General features: G+C 44.0%; 1 protein-coding gene across 1 annotated transcript in view; it reads right to left on the bottom strand.

The window, feature by feature from the left end:
• Nucleotides 1-21,092, bottom strand: part of SHISA6 (shisa family member 6) — a 250,936-nt gene that overhangs the window by 12,886 nt on the left and 216,958 nt on the right. The window contains exon 4 of the mRNA XM_065648020.1: nucleotides 5,096-5,158. Coding sequence (XP_065504092.1) covers nucleotides 5,096-5,158 — 63 coding nt within the window. The remainder of the gene's footprint in view (nucleotides 1-5,095; nucleotides 5,159-21,092) is intronic.

The following is a 21,092-nucleotide window of genomic DNA, read 5'->3' as shown; positions in this document are numbered from 1 at the left end:
AGAGAAGAAGAAAAGGAAAGGAAAGGAAAGGAAAGGAAAGGAAAGGAAAGGAAAGGAAAGGAAAGGAAAGGAAAGGAAAGGAAAGGAGACAAAATAAAAGAAAAAGAAAGAAACAAGGAAAGAAACAAAGAAAGAGAAACAGGAATGAAGGAAGGATGGAGGGAAGGATGGAAGTGCCATAAAAAAGACACGCACATACATGCATACATATATAGCAGTTTGTTTAAGATTCATATGGGTACACCTATAACAAGATATTTGCCTTCATGAGAGCAAACCCAGACATTATCTATAGAAAACTGCTTGGACAAATTAAAAACTTGAAGTGAAGCTATTTTTTGTTTATGGTTATTTACCAAGTATTTTCTGACATGACTATTAAATGCAATGAACTGACAAAAAAATTATGACATGAACTTCCTACTAACTATATTATTTAGCAATGTGCTTGTTTTTTATATAGAAGTAAAAATGTTTATACATGACTCTTTTGGTTAGCATAATTAAATATGCACTAAATATAATGAGATTAAATTTCAGTAGCAGTAAAAAATGAATTAATAACCTTTAGAGAAACTGAGCCCAGGTAGTCAACATATATTTCTGTTATATCTAATGCTCCACTGTCCCAGTTTTTTTCTGTGCACCTACCTTCTTTTTTTCCCCACATTTTAATGTTTTTATAGGAAAATAATTTTATGTGTTTATTTTATATAAAGACTGAATAGCTGAGCAAGATAAATTAATGTATCAGAAGGTTTACCTGCATTTCATTAGTTAAATTTAACTGTTCTTAGAAACTAGCACTTGAGCACTCACAATCACCTTTTAATTACAAAATCGCTACATTTACAAATAGCTGTAGAATTCTTCATTTGCAGCTTAAATCTGCGGCTGATGTAAAACTAAAGTCTAGCGCTAAGGAAACCTACATCAAACTTCTGATTTCAGTGGAACTGGGGTCTGAAGTCTGTCTCTGAAGGCAGAATTTAGGCTGAAGTTTCTAAGGAACTGTAAATACCTCTATAATGGGTCATGCAGTGTCCTAGGAGTGAATTGGCTGCATGAATAGATTGACACCAGGAGAAAATCAACGGACTTCTTTAAGATGTGGGATACTCAACGTCACATGAGCTAATTCAGAGCCCTCAACACCAGCAGAGATTAAATCCTGGTATTCCAGACCGCGGGTTGACAGACCTTCTTGCCTGTGGTCATTCCTCCTGACCGCCATTGGAAGTTGTCTCCCCCAACACATCACACTTCCCAAAACAGGACAGACACGTTTCAGCCCTCGCAGATCCCTCTGTGCCAGCCAGGCAAGGAGAAAAGGGAGAGTTTCTTCTCACTCCCTATTAACTGTGCAATGAACAGCTAATTAACTGATAACAGCCTGACAGAACAGATTATATGCGAACCCACCGCTAATTAGTGGTTATGGCTTCCTGCATCAGAAAGAGTTTGGTGTAATCACATCAGCGATCTCGCGGCCTCACAATCCACCGCGATGGGCACGTCCTCTGCGTGGAGAAGCTGCGCGCCAAGGGTGGTGACCCCCGGGCCAGGGTAAAACAGAGTCTCAGGGTTTTAATTCTGGGAATCTGAAGTTGAAGCTGAACAGCTCAGAGACCTAAGGTCAAATCTGCTTTTTTTCACGGCCCCAAGCCTGACAGTGTTCAAGAAGAGACTGGACAACGTCCTCAGACACACGGTGTGACCTGTGGGGTGTCCTGTGCAGGGACAGGAGTTGGACTCCGTGATCCTTGTGAGTCCCAACTCAGGACGTTCTATGATTCTATGATTCTAGGTCTCCTGCAGAGCCCTGGGCCCCACGTCTGCACAGCCTGTGCTGCTCACATCAGGGATGTATGAGTTTAGAGATTCATTGTAATGGGAATTATAGGAGAAGGTAAGAAACCTATGAAGTTCCTGTGGTGGCAGGAGATGGGAGAGAGATCACCAGCCCACAGCAGCCCAGTTCTCATCCTGACAGGTATTCCAGTTTGCAACAACTCACGATTCCCTTCACAAATGCGAGTCCAAGTGCATCCTTGCTGGGTGAGGCAGCCCCTGGGAGCTGCTCCAGGCACGGGAGGGATTTCTGGCTGTTGAGGCTGAAGTGTGGCTTGTTTGGTGACAAGTCACCTACAACCCCTGCCCTGCTTGCTCTGTGCCAGTAGCCTGAGAACCTTTCTCTGCTTGTTTTGCTTCAGTTAACAGTGAACTGAACTCAGGCCACGTGCAACACGGGGCAGGTCTTGATCCTCACACTGGCTTCTTGCCCTTCTTGGGCTCCTTGATGGTGTCACTGCATGGTGGGTGCTAGACACAAGCTCACGATCATGGTGCTCAGAAGGACAGCTCATGTCCACCTGCAAATTTGCACGATCACACATAAAAGGTACACCATGTCGCACCCAGGAAGATAATTAAATTAAATCGGTGGATTTGCTGAATTATCTCAGAATTTCAGCAGTAATTATGAATACTGCAAGCTCTTTTGATGCATTATTTGAAAGGTTCAAATATGTTTTTAGACTCACCAAGCAATGGCTCACCAGCAACAGCACACATGAATATAATGAACATAAGTGTTCATGACCATATGGGTAACTTAGGAACAAAATATAATTCTGAATCATACAGTTCTTTATAGTGAGATCATTCAAGTCACTTTGTACCATCAAATTATTAAGATACAGTAAACACAAGCAATGAGTGGAGAAAAAAAAAGTGAAAGATCTGCTTTGATTTTTGTCTCTTTAGTACATAAAAAAGAAAAGCATCTGGCAGGTCCAGAAGGAAGTTCAACAACTGTTTTAGCAAATATTGCTACCTTGATTTGTTGAATGCAATAGAGACCCGATGATGGAGCTACATTAAAGCTTCTGGGCAGAGACACAGGTAAATGGGACTCATCTGGCTCTGCTGGGGCAGATCTCAGAACCCAGCACATGCTAGATTTGAAGAACAAGTAGTCAGACCAGAGAGAAGACAATAAAATTTCAGCCATATTACTTCATTTTTTTGTCTTTTTTTTTTTTGTCTTTTTTTTTTTTTTTTCCCCTCAGGAAAGTAAAAAAGTAAGCAAAATAAATAGACTGAAGAGTGTTTGAGGCTGTCAGTTCGGGTTCAATAAAGACTCCTGTGTCACCGCCAGGTTTAAAGTTGGCATTGTTTTTCCTGTGTTTTTTGGGAGATGGAAAAAAAAAAGTAACTTGCAGGCTGAGGGGCTGCCTGATCCACCCCCTAGGAAGGAGAAACACCAAAGATTTGAGGTGACCTTTTCAAGGGCAGTTGTTCTCCCACCCTTTTTCATAGCAAAGCAGCATGGAAATTTCTATACTAGAACACACAACAGTCACAATTCCAGAGTAGTTATCAAGATGAAGTTTCAGAATTAAAAACAAACACCAGAACAAAAGGAGTAACAAATACAGAGGTTCAGAACTGCAAGAAGAGAGAACAGGTGTATGTTGAGATACATCCATCACTTACTGGTTCCTCGGCAGAAAGAATGTTCCAACTGCAAATGCTAGAGGAATATCTCACATTCAAAGGGCAAAGGGTGCAGGGAAGAGCAAGGACAAGACCAAGCAAGGTAGCAGCAGAAGGGGGAAGAAAGCGGAGAGGACCTGGAGCTTCATTCAGAGGCTGGACTGATTGCACAGATACAGGGGGAACCACTGATTTGGGTGGTGGTGACTGGTCTGGATTCGGATGGAGCCAGGAGCTGCAGGTGATTTGACTGGGTGGTCTATGATTGCTGCAATGCAGGAGGGGACATGCTGCCCACAACCAACTGCTCATCAAGGGCCAAGGAAATATAAAATAAGAGGGAGCTAGGGCAGAGGAGACAGAAGGGCTGGAGCAGAGAGGAGAGGAGCAAGGTTTCTGGCCATGGAGGAGGTGAAGACACATCTCCAGGCTGGCATGAGATGGTGGAAACAAAGGGGAAAACAAAGGAGTGTCTTCGAATAGCAGCTGAACTCTTGAAACTGGCTAAAGCATGACATGGGGCATCCCCAAATTTATTAGGTTGAGAGGGCTGGATAGAGAGGTGCCAGTAAATGTGCTGAACCACGTGCAGAGGTAAGACAAATGAAAATCGTGGTCTTTCGGAGCCCTGCAAGAGCACTGTCAGAATGGGTATTAGCACGTATGAAGTTGTTTAGGTACAAAGACCAAACCCAGGAGAGCTTTGGAGGAACTCTGGAAGGGCTGCTCTCACCCTTTGGAGGGATGAGCACAAGGGTTTTATGGGGTTGAAAGGCTGCCCCAGACATCTCCTGAGATGTCACTTCTGAGGTTATGGGCATAGGTTCCACCCTGTTCCACCCTGTGGTGGGTGTGGGGACATGGAAGCGCTCTGGGTTTCACAGATTCCTAGAGTCAGAGAAACATCACGTTTCCACAATAAAGGAGATTTGGAAGGATGTGAGAGCAACCACTGGGACTGATTTAGAAAGAGGCACTATTGGTTATGGAAGTGGGCAGGGGGAGTCCTGAATCTCTTCATGGTCTTTACCTATCCTACATACTAGAAACTAGAGAGGCACCGTGCAGCTAATGAGGGGCTGCAGTAGGTTACCCCGACCAGACCCACGCGGGTATGGGCTGGACAGCTTGGACTGAGCTGTGAACTGAGACCCTGCCCACGTATCATGACACCAACATCAGATTAGGAGTCCTTGCCCCATGTTCACTGCTCTTCAGCCTATCCTAGAAATATGCACAAGCAGCACTGTCAGTTGAGTGGCTTGGCTGACAAGATGCACTTATCCTTGGTTATAATTTTTACTAGTTTGGCTAGTTAAATCTGAGAGCACCTTGCTGATGTGGAAGGGAGAAAGGAGCAATCAGTCATGGGGAAACACAAGTTTGATAGGTAAAGTTACAAAAAACTGGGCCATATTTCATCGTGAGCACTTTTAAAAAATATGGTCCTATGTTTAATGTTAATGGAAACCATCATTCATGCATCATTGCTATAGGAACCTTTCTATTAACATTAAACATACTTTGATACCAGTAAATGTTACTGGCTAGCAGAGGAAAGTTACAACGTGTAATTTTGCTCTTTGTTTTCTCTTACCATGTGTAGGTGTCTGGGTGGCACTGTTTAGTATCAGGTGATTATAATTTTGTTCTTGGTCATCTGAAATTCACAGAAAAAAAAAATCCCTTTAAGAAACAGCTTAGCATACCCACTGATCTGCAGATGATAATTACAGCTCACAGTATGCACAGGAAATCTCAGCATGATTAAAGAAAGGAGAAGAAAATGCTTAAGAAAGCAGAAGATTCTGTTATGTAGTTCACTTAAAATTCCAGATGCAAGAAGAACATGATAATGGGAAACCGCTCCCCTTCTGCTGAGCCTGCAAATTAGAGTTATCTGCCAAGGTAAGGAGCATGTCCAGACAGGAACAAAACCACAACTGGTGCACCGACATTCCTGGGAGCTGCTGGAACCTCGCAGCCCCTGATCCACCACTCCACCTCCATCCCGCAGGGAGGTTTTCAGGACATCAGCCCCAACTACCTGAAAAACAGACTCTCCCACCATGACCGCAACCACAACAGCGATGTCCTGTGCGAGTACAGGGAAAGATCAAAGAAGTGGCCTCAGAAATGCAGGAGACAGAGTTAAATAGCTGCATGTCGACTGTATATCTCCCTCCCCTGAGATGTGAGAATCCTGTAAGACCCGATGCATTCAGCATTAAATGCACCATGCTGCAAAGTGGGAGGACAATCAACAGCAGGACGACTGCTACCATTGCCGTTAGTAATTACCCTTTGGGTTGGAAAACTACTTTCTTTCTTTCTTTCTCACTTTAATAAAAACCATTAGATAAGTGACTGTGGGTAAACTTCTATCATCTTTAGTTCCCAGACAAGCCTTCAATACAGAAAGAACACTTTGTCCGGATCTTTATGACTCATCATGGAACTAACTGTAGTATCGTAGGCTGAGAAGAGGTTTTTAAGAAATCTTCTTACATTTCATGCTCTCTCGGTGCAGGGTGGGCTAGTCTGATGTCTAGTCTGCTATTCTTAAAAACCTCTCTTTAATATTTCACTTTATTCCCAGAAGATCTGTTTCATTCGGTCTTTCTTACTGCTTTTTAGGCCAATTGCTTCTTTCCGGACTACCAGGGATGTGGAGAAAAATCCCCCTTATTTCTGCAATAGCACTTTATGACAAAGCTGTTCCTGCTCACTTAACTTTATTCTTCAAGCTAAACAATATCGTTTCCTTTATGTTTCCCTAGAAAACTTGCGTTGCCTTGGATTATTCTCATTCTAGCATCCTGTGTTTTCTCCAATTAACCTAGAACCTTTCCAAGTCTGTAATGCAGTCCGGGACATGTTTCTGAGCAGAGACCTTACCGGTACAGAGTGGAGTGGATGGATTTTTCTCAGTCATCTACTCTTGTTCACACAAACTTGCATGATATTTTTGTTTTCACGGTTCATGCAAAGTTTGTGATCCTTTATGACTCCTTATTGCTATTCAAAGAACTGCTACTTGTTCAATTGTTCTTCAACATATACGAGGCTTTTTAGTATTCCTGTTTAAGTCCAATATGTAGCATTTTTCTCCATTTAATCAATTTATTTTCAGTCTATTTCTCCAATTTGTCAAGAACATTTTAAATTCTAATCTCATCATCTAATAGACTTATGGTCATCCAAGCTTCATATGATGTGCAAATTTAATAAGCAAATTCCTTTTCCACCAGTAACAAAAAGACTAAATGCAGATGCACGTCAGTTCATCCCTCTACTGATGTTTATTCATTGTTTATGGCTAGTGAGCCATTATGGCATCTGCCTCACAGAAGTTCATTAAGGACATGCTTCTCAAATTAGTCTCACATTCCCAGAAACTGCTGAAAATGTTGCTAAGGTCACGATCCTTAACATAAGCTATTTCTCCCTGGCCACAAAATGCAGTAAAAAAAATAAGAATAAGATTAGCTTGACATTATTTGTTCCTGAGAAATCTATGTTGGCTGTTACTTTATCTCACTGACAACCCACCTCCCTGCGCAGCCTGTGTACAGCCAGGATTAAAATCAGAGGTTATTCATTCCGATGAGAACAGACCGGGCACCTTAGCTTATTTACTTCTATATTTAGAAAACAGGCACTGATTACACACAGCCACCTGAAAATATAGAAAGGATATTAGTCTGGCTACCAGTATGTGATGAGCAAACCTTGAGAGGAGACCAGGTGCACATAGAAACCTAAAGTGCCCTTGAATAAGTGGCCCACAGAGCTCCTAAGTTAGAATATTCCTGTGGATCATCCACTGCTGTTTACTTTTAGCAGGCAAAAATCCTGCGGTAACTCCTTTTGTAACTTCACCTCAGTTTCTCTTCCTCCATATAGTCTAATATCACTTTGACATGAAAACTGGACCAAAGGATGGGTTGGACAAATTAAAAAATGGATATTTTTGGAATCCCTGCAACTATCCAGAGGGATTTTCGGTGCTTTGGGATCAGATGGGACATTTTCCATCTGGTTTCCAACAAGCATGATACAGAATCCTGCTCACTAATTTCTGCATTAGGTTTTAAGAGTTTCTGGAGTTCAAACAGGCCGTTTCAATAATATGATATTAAAAGACTGTGTGTGATGGTAAGTCTGATACATGCCTAAAAGAAATAGTTGCAGTATTTTCAGTCTTCATTTCCAAAAAACACAGTATACTTTAGGTCTTAGCTGAATCATCTGGATTCAACTCTTACTAGATCTTTCATATTTTTGGTGGGACTAAGAAAACAATTTATTACTAGAAAATTCTTCTGCCTGTAGATATTTCTAGATCTTGAGGCTTGTCAATCAGCAAATTGATTATTCTCTTAGATAATCTAAATATTCTGTGCTTCTGAAAAGCTGTGAGGTTAAGGCCTGGGCCAGTATGTACAGACTTAATCAGATTCAGTTCATGACACTGTCAAGCAGAAATGTGTTTTGAATATTATTGCTAGACTGGTGTTTGGTCAGTATAGCCAAGAACGGGGCTGCTGGGACAAACAGCTTTGGAGCAGTCTCCTCTGTGGGGAATTTTTAGGCTTTTTGGTTGCAAGGGCAGCTGTTACGTACAATGTATATCAGGGATGTCTGTGTCCTGAAACAACTGTTTCTCTCTTACAGATGGCTTCCTGTTGTTAAGTTCATAAAATCACAGAATCGCTGAGGCTGGAGACACCTCTGGAGATCATCTAGTCCAACCCTTTGCTCAAAGCAGGGTCAGCGAGAGCAGGTTGCCCAGGACCACGTTCATTAGGGTTCTGAATATCTTGGAAGGATGGAGACTCCAGATCCTCTCTGCAAATCCTCTTCCAGTGTTCAGTCACTCTCACAGTAAGAAAGTTTTTTCTTATTTTTTAAGTCAAATTTTCTGTATTACAATTTGTGCTTATTGTCTCTTGTCCTGTCACTGGGCACCACTGAGAAGAGCCTGGCTCTATCTGTTTTCCTTACCTGCCAGTTATTTACATACACTGGTCCCCCGAGCTTCTCTTCTCCAGGCTGAAAAGACCCAGCTCTCAGCCTCTCCTATTCCAACAGATGCTCTGGTCCCTTAAACATCTTCCTGGCTCTTCACTGGACCCACTCTAGTTTGTCCGTACCACTCCTGTACTGGGGAGCCCGTCACTGGTCCCAGCACTACAGAGGTTTCTCACCAGTATGAGCGGAGGGAAAGACCTGCTGGAAACACCCCTACAAATGCATCCAGGATGCTGGTGGCCTCCTTTGCCACAAGGACACATCACTAGCTCGTGTTCAGCTTGGTGTCCGTCACGTATTTTATCAGTTATTTTACCCACCATATATTACCTTATTTACAAATTATTAGATCTCTTTTTGAAAGTTGCAAACTAGCTAGTGAGTAATGAGCCTGCTGTAGTTTTTGATACCTCTCCTTGACATTTGCGGATGGTAAGTTCATTGCGCATGAGTGAATTGCTATACAGCCACTTCTCTCCTGAAAGCCTCAGAAAGTGAGATATTTCCCCAGGAGGTCTCCATCCTTCCGCGTGCTTTGTACAGCAGCCCGTGGTTCCTGTGCTGGTCCCTCTGGGTTTCAGCCCGGTGTAGCGCCGCAGTCATGCAGAATAGCTAAGGACAGCAAGGACTTCCAGCCTGGCTACAGCAAAGATAATTTACAGATCAAATCGCAGAAAACATCCAAACTGTTTGTCCTCTTCTCAACTTACATTGCTTACACATTACAGGAGCTGGCAGATAAAAGGTTACACAGAGATGAAGACACTTGTGCATGTGAAATGCAAGCATTTAAAACAGCAGCAGACATAATTTTAACACATTAATTGTTCCAGAAGGGAAATAACAGAGGTTTCTCTCTCCTGAAAACACTGAGTACTCCAATGCAGTCATTTACTGTCACAGCCCCACTACCGTGTGAAATTGTGTCTTCACTGAGGACAATCCCATCTGCATCTGCATGAATAGGAACTATTGTCTTCTGATTCTGATCAGATTTCTATTTCACCCGAAATATTTTGCCCTTCCCTTCCCTTCCCTCCCCTTCCCTTTTTCCCTCTAAAAAACTCGGATGCTTTGAGGCTACTGCTTAAGAAATGGCATCCAAAATAGTCAGACTCTGAAATATTGGCATTTTCATGCGGCTGAGCTAATCAGGCATCTGAATGCAGCACTGGTTTTCATTTACTGCTTCTGTAGCCTATTGTAAACACTTTCTAAGCAATAAAATCCTTTAAAATGATGGCTGAGCCTTCCTGTAGCTCTTCAGGTTTAAAAAGATAATGCTGTTAATTGTGAAGTGCCAGTTAGGCAGAAGCATGTCTATCCAAGAGACAAGGATCTGAGTTCAAATCTATTTACTAGGAAACTCCATTAGGGAAATAAAGGATTCACAGTGCTCTGAATTGTCAGACCACAATACGAAATTTTGGAGCACAGCTGGAGGAGCGATCAGATACAATAACCAGCAGAAAGAATGAAACATTTTACTGGCAGAAAGGAAACCAGTGCTCCCAGCCCTTTTGTCATCCTGGAGAAGACACGTGGACAGAGAGGGGCTTTAAGGACTTCAGGTTTCTTTCCAAAGGAAATGGGTTCACATAGTAAGAACAGAACAAAATGCTGCATCTCACATGATTATGTTTTTGCTCTATATGTGAATTCAGTAACCACTGCTCAGGGAAATGCAACTTTTCACCCACGTGGGGAGGCGATGTCTGTGATGGGGTGCATTCAGGAAAGGAGAAGGGAAGATGCTGTGGGAGGGGGTGAGATACTGCAGGGAGGAAGAGGATTCTGTAGGTACTGGGAAATGCTAAGGGACAAGTTTCTCCCTATTTAGATTTGCTGCCATGCTGAGGTGGCCCTTCTGCTGCAGCTACCAACTTGTCTAAGTGCTCCAGAAGCTCTCAGTGCTACTGGGGAGGATCCACCAGTAAGTACCTGTGTTAGCTTAGAGTAGAATGAAAACAACCCAAAGGCCGGCTGTAGGTCACAGAAGCAGGGCAGCCCCATCTCCTGCCCTGACCGTGTCCCGGCAGGAGAGCTGGTACAGCTGCTCCACAAGCCCTGGAGAAGTGGCCCAGCGGAACATGGAACACGCACAGAACGTTCCGTCAGTGGTCCCCAACCAGGCTTCCCGCCCTGCACCCCCACAGCCGCCGCTGCCAGCACCCATGGGCACTAGCACCCTATTTCTGCTGGTGGAAGGGACCCTGAAAAAGAGAAAACTTCCAAGTTCAGTGCCTAGGGAAGCAAATGAGCCCTTGCTGTCCCTCTTCTCCCTACCACTTCCTCACGTTTCTCCATGTCTCTCCACGGAGGTGACACTCAGATGGGCTGAGTCAGACGAAGTGTCTCTTGCAGAAGAGGTGGTTTCTGCTGGGCCTGGGGTCAGGCTTAGGTAGCTGTGTGAGACAGGTTCAGGTGATCTAAACTTCTCCAAAAGCTTCTCTCCCTAGTGTCCCCAGGCTGTGTTTGAAGATGGAGAGGAGGGATCCCGCTAATAATTCCTGAAATTTCTCCGAGAGTGCATGTGCATTTTTGAAAATACTTAGTCTAGTGTCAGTTGTGGTATCTGCTGATCGATTTTGAGAAGCTCAAGCATCTTTTCCACAGAGGGTGATAAAACACGATGCTATAAACTTCCCAGTGAACATGGAGCGTGCTTTATGGTCCTGCAATACCTGGGTGACTTTGGTGTTGGGGCAACACCAACTCCCTCAGATGCCTCCGAGCAATGGTCACCGTGAGCGTGCAGAGCGAGTCAGGATCTGGCACTGGGGGCCTCAGAACACCCTGATGGGCAACTGAGATCAGAGCTCCACTGGTGGGACGGTGTCAGACAGCCCTTCATCCCCTTCTTTGCAGAGCCAGGTCTCCTCATCTGCTGCGGTCTCTGTCTCAGCATTGCAAGGAGCTCTTCTTCCCGTGGTGAGAACAGACAGCGCTGATGTGCAGCACAAATCACCACCTGAATTTTCTGTCTCAAGGTGCAAAAGCCCAGATAACTGGTGACGAAAACTTTAAATACCTCCTAAGGAGTTCCCATTGCACTTCTTATCCAGGAGATCCTTTTAAGAAACAATCGTTTTGTGTAAGGACTTAACCTTTCCTTTGGCACTGGGTTTTAGCCTTCTCTAGGGTATACTTTTTCAGTCTCAGGGATTTTGTATGTGTTTATTGTTAATAAAAACTAGATTTATTGTGTTCTATAATGGAAAAAAATATCGAGTGTCAGAATATGAAAAGAAAACACTGTATTTTCCAGGCTGTCTTTCCTAACAAAGTTCCTTATAAGAACTGCAAAGCAAGGATCTTTTTAATATATGCCAGCTATATTACAAATATATGATAGTTCTGGCAGTCATGTAATATTTTGCACGAGTTTTATTAAAGTACTGGGAACTGCTCTGAAATCTATAGTCAACAGGACAAAAGAAATGGACTAAACAGGAGCAATCAGCCTATGAAATACAATTCCCTGCCTTCTGCTCCTCTGCTCTTTTCAGTGGCCTCAGCATTTGCCTGCCTTCAACCTTATGCCTCAGCTGAGATTTTCAGAGAAGGATGTAACAAGCAGTTTACTTTTCTGATAACAAGATAACTGTTTGGCCTCTGCACTAATGAAGAGAAAATCCTTTTCAAGGGCTAATCTTCCAGAGTACTTAAATACGACAAAACCCTTTAGGCTTTAGGAACTGAAAGAAATGCAGATCCCAAAGGCAAGGAGGAAAGCAGACCAAAAACTGATGATGGGAACATAAACACTTTTGGCATAAAGCTACTGGTTTATCATCTGCCTGCCTCCCTCTGGCATTTTTGATTTGCAACTTGTAGTCAGAGGGGAAACCTTAAGCAAATGTCCTTTAACTGCTGCTACTCTGGTCAAGCAAGGGGAGCAGGCATCGACCCTTTGCTGTACAAAGCCTTTTCCCATTAGTTGAGGTCTGAGATGGTGGCAGACGGCAGCTCCCAGCTCTGGGGACCATCCCAAGGAACCAGGCAGGCTGAAGCCACCGTCCCCGCTCAGGGACATCAGCCCAGCCAGTGCCTTATCAGAGGTGATGAGCATTTGAATCCTTAGCCTAATAGACTGTTAAATCCCAGCTGCCTTTCAAGTACTCTAGCCAATAACTGATTATTTTATACTTTTATGCTATGAATATCTTGCTTGCAGAATATTTCTGCACCTGGCTAACGATACCCAAACCAAGTGACCCCTAAAAAAGGGTCTGTAACAAGGGGCACACAAGACAAAATTAAGCTACTAGCAAAGTCAGCATGTCAGTCATTAAAGTGGTTGGAAACGCCAGATTAAAGGCTGTCCCCAAACCCTTAATTTGATATTCATTATGTCAGGTTTTTGTTCTACCATTCCAGCCTATTTTTCAACTGTAATCCTGTGACTCATTCATTGAACAGGATGCTTGGGGAATAAGGCAGCTATTCAAGAGTTATTTTAATCCTCATTAAGCGGTGAATGGCCCTGTTCTTTAGTATCCCACGCCATCCAAATCCTGCACTGATTACGGAACTGTTATTTTCCATGCAGGCTTTCCTCTAGCACTCATCGAAGCCTCACAAACAGCTTCGAGACGCCCATTGCAGATAGGGTGAGTCTGTCAGCCCCAGTTGAGCCTCAGAGCAATTGCACTTGCATCTGCAAGGTTTTATTACTTTTGAGGAACAGCTGTGGAACACTCAGGTCAGATTTTTCAGATCACACAGGGGATTTTTTAATAGGATTTTGCAAGCATAAATCAGATGCTAATTAATTATACTGCTTTTGTGGGGAAAGTAAGGCAGGTGCAACTGTTCCTGGTTTACATGTTGGGAAGATGATGAAGGCAGGTGGAATCACTTCGCTGTGGCCACACAGTAACACGAGGAGGACTGGAAATGCTCCTCCAGCCCAGTTCAACCCCAGGCTCGTTATTGCCCATCACAACCCTCCGGCCACCGCAGCGAGGGCACGTTCTACCTGGTTCTGGCTGCGGCAGCTCGCTGGAGCTCAGCACTTCTGAAAATCACAGAATCACACAGAATCCCAGCCTGGTGGGGGCTGAAGGGCCCTCTGGAGATCCCCCAGTCCAACCCCCCTGCTCACGCAGGGTCACCAGAGCAGATCACACAGGGTTGCGTCCAGGAGGGTTTTGAACGTCTCCAGGAAAGCAGACCTCACAATCTCTTGTTTCAAACACCTGCAACAATCATGTCACAGGTGTTTGGAACTTAAGAAATGAGAAACCAAAGCAGCTCTGAAAAGGTCTGACTGACAGACTAGCTCAGCTTCCTCCAGGCGCTTCCCATGAGGCAGACCCTGTTGTCTCACTCAGGAGTGTCCCAGCAGCCCCTGACAGAAGGTCCCCTCCTGCCCACCCCCCTGGGCAGCATCCCCGTGGGCAGCCGAAGCTGTCACCGCCGGCACGGTTGTGCAGATGGTCCGTGCGTGCTGGCACAGCACGGTCAGCCAGGAGGCCGGCGCTTCCCACGCTTGGAGCCGCTGCAGAGTTGTCAGCAGGATTTGCACCGTGGACTTGGCTGCAGGAGCCCCCTGGCAGAGGCGAGAGAGGAGCCTGGTTCACCTGGACACAGCCAGCTGCTGGAGCCGTCAGCTGGTGCCCCGCGCTCCTCACACTTTGGGGTTGCTGTCGGGCTCCTCATGGTGCAGCAGTGACTGACCCAGAGCTGCGCTGGCCAAGGAGCGCTTAAGGCATCTATTTTATTTGGAACATACCCACTGAGTAACTGAAAACTGTAAGAGTTAACATTTCACGGGAAACTCCAACTCAATCATTTGCTACTTTTTGACCTCTTGTTTTCACAGTTTAAACGGAGATTTTTCTAAACTATAAGTACATGTACGGGCTTAGAGGCAGAGCTTAGTCTACCCAGAAAAGGAAGGAAACGGCAGAAACCATTGCTCTGGATGAAGTACTTGCTCTAACTGAGCTAGCTCCTGATGGAAAACGATTTTACTCTTGGGATTGCTATGAACAGTGTTCCTTATCACTAGTGGTTTGGGGTTTTTTTTATGTGAGTGTACATGTGTATCTACCGGAACATAACATATGAGTGCATGTGCTGTATGTACATAGAAGCTGACGCATACATGTATGTACCACCTGGTCCTCACGGCAGAAAAGCAGAACATATGTGAGGACAGAGGTCATTTCACTTTTTTATCTTTGTGAGTTTGCAACAGGCAGGTACGTGCATTGCGCTGCAACTGCTTCACAGCAATTGGGTATTGTTCATTTGTTATTTTAAGACTACAGGAGATGGGGACTTAAATGAACTGTAAGAAGTCAAGGGGGAGGTGAATGTACAGCTGCAGGTGGAAAATAACTGCAATGGGCATTAAAGTTCTGGAGGTTATGTCTGACCACTTCAGAAAACCAGCATGGCCCACGGAGCTACGCCAGAAAATAGGTGGAAAATAATCTTTCTCCACCAAACATCTCGGTAAAAATAGGTAGCATGAGGAGGACTGGCCCGTACAAGAGGGCTTCAGGTTCACTCACCAAAACATATCTCCTCTTGAAAAACATGCACAAACTCACACACTCATTCACAGTGGATGCTCTTCCACCCACCCACACCTTACATCCAGTGATGGAACACGTACCATGTAAATCACACCCAGTTATGACCTCCCTGCACACAAAGATATTTCTCCGTCACGGTGTGTTTATGCAGCTACTCACTAACTCTTCCTGAAGCATCAACGTGCCAAACAGCAAACAAACTGTCTGGAAGAGCTTGGTACAAGGAAAATGCAGCTTTTGTTTTCAAGCAACTATAGCTGAAAAGTACATCCACAGAAAACCAGAACTACACGTAGAATATTTGCCAGTCTTGGCTAAAATGTTATTTTAGAAAACAGCAATGCCACAGTCAAGAGAAAGGTTACACCGACCTCCAAATGTCTTTCTCCAAGGAAACTGATACCTTTTGAGGCATCTTTGGAAAGGTTGCTTTATTGATGAAGAATTGTTTTTTCCTCCGTGTGGACAACAGAGTACAAAGTCTACCGAAAAGAGTAACTTTTTCCAACGCTAACAGAGCCCTATTAGACTCACCAGCAGGAAGCTCTGGAAAAGCAGCATATTCTGCATGGGAATTTCTCAACAGCAATGCCTCTGCCTTTAGAGATCAATAACTACAATGGCCCCACTCCCAAATGGGAATGTCTGAACTCACTTTTGATCTGGAGTTCAAAATCTCTTCATAGCATTTCATCCTTTATTTACTCTGATTTTCATTGTTTACTTAATGCTGCACTTTCTCACACATTCCAGCATAAATCAGGAGAAAGGAAAAAAAAAGGAGTGGTAAAATGAATAGAAGAAATGAAATGCAGATGAAGGGAAAGAGCAAGAACTTTCTGGGAGAGAAAACTCTGTGCAGCTGGTGGCAAACCCCACAGGACAAACTTAGCTGGCATTGACAGTCGGTGCCGGGGATCCCCTCTGTGTTTGAGAACTTCACATTGACTCTCCAAACACAAAATAATCAGATAAATACGGGCTGGTTTTCTCAAAAATCAAACAGCTGAGCAGGCTGCATGACTAACGTTAGCCAGCAATGCACAAACAGCATCTGGGGGAGCAGTCCTGGATGCTAACCTTTGGAAACACGTTTGAAATACGCACATCATGGTGGAAACATATGGTCAGAATAGAACAAAATGTGTCCTTTAAAGGGCATTTCTGAAGATTAAGTTGATTTTAGAAGATAGAAATAGTATGGGTTTCCAAAGCAGGATTAGTTAAATGCAATCTTTTGTGGAACGCCGCCAGCTATTGCACATTCAGAGTGCAGAGATAATTATGCTAATACCTTCAGAGGAAACACATGGTCTTTTTAACCCCCGGTACTGACAGGAAGGGGAAGGAAAGGGAACACAAAGTTCTCCCCCATTCTTCCCTCTTTCATGAAGTATAAAGAAAAAGAAAAAGTGAGGATGAAATCACTCCAGTGAGTTTAGTGAGCAGAAGTGAACGACCCTTATTCACTGCTGCACCTTCGGAAACAGCCGGGGTGCCTGGCTGTCCCATCTTACTCTCTTTTTACACTGAGAAGACACAGGATTTAGAAGAAAGCTAAATGCAGAAGCCTCCTTGGTCTTTACACTCCAAGCACAATTCACAGAAGCAAAATCTCCTCTGGATGCGGGTGGGCTGCGGCGTGCGCGGAGCAGAACAGGGTCCAGACGGGCTTCTCCAGCCTCTGCTCTGGCTCAGGGCTGGTAAATGTGCCACTTTATAACCAACGTGATGATCAAGATAAGCAGATTCTTAACTCATCAATGGATTTTAAATCACCCTCGACTCACAGAAATTCACTTGCTCTGAATCTGAAACTGCTTGAGACTGTCCAGCACAGAGCCACGAAGATGATGGAGTGGAGCATCTCCCGTGTGAGGAAAGGCTGAGGAGCTGGGGCTCTGGAGCTGGGAGGAGACTGAGGGGTGACTCATTAATGGGGATCAACATGGAAAGGGGGAGTGTCAGGAGGATGGGGCCAGGCTCTTCTCGGTGACAACCAGCAGTAAGACAAGGGGCAATGGGTGCAAACTGGAACACAGGAGGTTCCACTTAAAGATGAGAAGAAACTTCTTCCCAGTGAGGGTGCCAGAGCCTGGCCCAGGCTGCCCAGGGAGGTTATGGAGTCTCCTTCTCTGCAGACATTCCAACCCGCCTGGACACCTTCTGTGTAACCTCATCTGGGTGTTCCTGCTCCGGCGGGGGGTTGGACTGGATGGGCTTTCGAGGTCCCTTCCGACCCCTGACATTCTGTGATTCTGTAAATCAGCCAGCGAGATGTGATCACCCTCAAGGCGTCTGGACAGAGAACCAGGGACTTGCTCTTTACATCACACAGCTCTGCTAGGGGATGGGAACAAGAACACGTGTGTCACGATTGTTTGCAGTTTATGTCGTTCTTTTGCTGATTTCTGGCATTTTCTATTCCTAGATGCAGGACTTGTTTGCATGCTTATTAACTGCTAAACATGGCTTTGGGCCAGTACTTTATAGACAATTAAGATCCGGATGTAATCTAACGCTGATCATATTCTTAACTTTAAGCATATAAGTGAAGTCACTAGCACTAATCAAGCACTTAAAATGAACCATGGGCATAAGTGCTTTATTAAGGCAAAAAGAAAGTGGCACTATGTTAAGGAAGACCTAAAAACTCTATTTAAATCTATCCCTAATCCTAGCAGCAATTAAGCAGATGGTTAACTTTAAGCATCTGGTTAAGTCTAACTGAAGTCAAATTAAACAGTGACTTTCAAAATAGCACTTCTGTAGAAATAACTGTATAAGACAGTGTCAAAATCTACCTTTTTACTATTAATTACCTTTTCTGCTCTTGCTGTGTTTCCATTCCACCGGATTTGACACAGGAGAAGGTGACACATCCTCTGAAGGAGCTGAGGACAGATGTACTGACTCTGACCACCAGCAGCACTATATTCCTCATATGAAACACAGATCCTTGGATACTTTATGCATGCTTATTATTTTATATTTTTAAAAAATAAATATTTAATTAAAAAGCCCTTTTCCATTATGTTGTAATTAGAAATATTCTGCCTGGCCAATTCAAAACCAGCTGAAATGATGAACTACTATTTTTTTTCTTTTTTTTTTTTTTGTATGTCTGTAAGTCTCAGAGCAACTTAGAAGTCGGGAAAATTAGAAAAAAAATCATTTTAAATGAGAAAAATCTGGATGTGCTTAGAAGAACTTGCTTTCTTTTTTCTTTTTTTTCTGTATGTCTGACGTTGGCCTTACACAGACTCGTCCAGGAAAAGTGCCTTGATTTCAGTGTACAAAAATGCTTGGCACATTGAACAGTCTCTAAATATTTAATCTGCCTGTACTGACTATAAATTACAGTATTTATCATATATTTAGGTTTGCTCAAACAGGTCTTATTTGGGGAAATCCCCTGATAACTACTGAAGTAACATCTTTAAAACTAGTGCTGCTACTCGTGGCATCCTGGTACCTCTTTTCATAGAAAATGAGCACTCCCTGAAACAAACGCTTGTGTGTCCAATTGTCCCAGTTTTAGCAAGTGTACTATTTTATTATAAACCTTTAAAGCCCCAGGTTCTCGAATCATTTGATTAGGTAGGAACTTGGTCTGTCTTTTCATTAAAGGGAGATCACTGCCTCCTTTTTTGTAAAGAAGAGGCAGCAACAGCACTTTGCACCTCGAAGGCCCTGAAGGCAAAAGGCAAACAAAAGACATCGACACTTATTTGTTTTGAATCTGTGCTTTTTAATCCAACCTCAGTTTTGTTTTCAGATGTCGTCTGTAGTTTCTTTAACGTGTAGTTGGCAATACTGAAACTCCCCTGATAACTTATGCAATATTTACTCCCTTTCTGTGTTGAAACCTGGCAATATGGCAGCGTATAGTATTTGTAGCACTATGAACTACTCTCCTGTAGGTAAAGCAATTCCTATTTATTTACTCACTCACTGCCTTCCATGGGAATACTAATGTTAGCAAATTTGATGCTCAGCTATACTTGCTGGAACATAGCTTTTCTAATTATTATTTTATGTTATTTTTTAAATTTTATTTCTACACCAAACTCACCAAGGCCAAGCAAAGCGGTTCTGTGGTTATATTAACTGGATGTTAGTGGGTGATGCCACTGCAGGAGGTGGCTTTGCTCCCTCCTCAGCCATATGATACTTCTGCTTCTCTTGTGCCTGCATTAATGTATATGTGATTTTGCAGAAAATTCTCTGCTTTTTTTTTTTGTTCGTTTTTCTCATCCAGGGGTAGTTTCCAGCCAGATCAGGTTCCTGATCTCACTTTCTGTACAGAGACGGGAGGCAGGTGAGCAGAGGGAGATGGGAACAAGGATGCAACTGCCCTTTTGAGGTGAATGATGTTTACGTCAGATTGAAGGGACAGGGGTAATGTACTAAGTGGCTGGTTTACTTCAGGAGTTCAGGTCCGAACGTAAAGCTGCTATAGGAACAAATCTTCCATAAGCACACGACCTGTGTCTTCAGAGTAAAGATCACAACCACATTTCAATAAGTAAAATGATGTTTGTCCAAGCAAGACAGTTTTCTCAAGCCTGTTCTCTGCAAAACCCTCCAGTTCAATAAGTGCTCAAGAACCACCCTGTAGCTGGAGGAAAATCCGGACTCAGCTGGGCCAAAGCATTTCAGATAAAGCAAAGGAGTCCAGCTGCATCCTTCTGAATACAGCAAGCAGTGCTGTCTGCAGCCTTTGGGTCAGATATCCCTGTCATGGGCTCCCTGGCAATCGCTGACACTGCTTATTGCGAGGGCTGGCCCTGGACACGGGGGACAGTGAAGACGTCAAACAGAAGACAAAGAAAGCTGAGCTACAGATGCAGTCAATCAAGGTGTGCTGGGATGGTAGCGGGGTTGGACTCAATGATCTTGAGGGTCTGTTCCAACTGGAATGATTCTATGATTCTATGACTGCAAAAGGCTGGTTGCACTGACCACACTGACCACAGTCCCTCCCCCCTGTGCAAGCCCCTCTCTATAGCACTCATCTGAAAAAGTAGCATGCACTAAGTTAAGGGTTGAATTTAAATGAAAGCATGTTTATCTGGAGTAATCCCATGGGCAGACATCTAGAGTGATATTTACACAACAGATGTGGTTGTCTCCTCTGTGCTGGTCTGGACTCCTTGCAGGGTCCACAGAAGTGGTCACAGTAAGCCCATGTTTCTTTGCATCCGAGATCCAAAGCAGATCACCAAGCCAAGCTGTAGGTATCTGCACATCCCTCTTCCCCTGTGTTGACTCTAAAAGGCCTCCAGAGCTTGGGGGAAATCCCTTACCTATTTTTCAGTCTGAGAAACTGGCAGAAGGAAGTAGAGAAGTTCCCTGAATAGCAAAGTGGTTCTTGAAGGATATAATAATAGTGTGCGGGACATTTTCCCAATGCAGAGAAGGCATTTTTCTTCTCCCTTGTCCCTGTTTTACTCTCCATCTGCTATCCTCCTTCACCGCTGTGGTAAGTTGCTGCCCAGATGGTGCTGACATGCTGCGGTGTATGTAGCCCAGATGCAAAGCGTGTCCCTTGAGGAAGGTGACTCCCTCTGCACCAAGAGATCAGATGCAAAACTTGCTGGGAGGCACTTCTGAAAGAGGACACCCAGCTCCTGGGCACCAAGCGGGGAGCAACCTGAGCAGGAGGGGATGTTATTGACAATCTCTATACAGAATCCACAACCATTTTGAAACAATTCAAAAAACTTTGAGCCAAATACTTGGTTGTTACTCCAGGTCTCTGTCAAAGACTAGACAATTGCAGGTCATGAAAACCACGTGAACCTATTCCTGGGGGAAAGTGTGAGGTGCTCAGTGTGAACAGTGAGAGGAGGGGGACATCTCTTTGTCACTGATCACATGCAATACGCCATACAACGGCCGTGGATGCGCTCCCGTAGAGCCAGGACGACGTTATCCTCTCTTTAGCTCTGCTGTCCAGGGCACTATCTGCTTATTCAGGCAGATCTCACTGATGTACTGATACACAAC

This window comes from Caloenas nicobarica, chromosome 18 (assembly GCF_036013445.1).
Source record: "Caloenas nicobarica isolate bCalNic1 chromosome 18, bCalNic1.hap1, whole genome shotgun sequence".
In the NCBI taxonomy this organism is placed as follows: Eukaryota; Metazoa; Chordata; class Aves; order Columbiformes; family Columbidae; genus Caloenas; species Caloenas nicobarica.
This window is presented reverse-complemented; position numbering and strand designations above follow the sequence as displayed.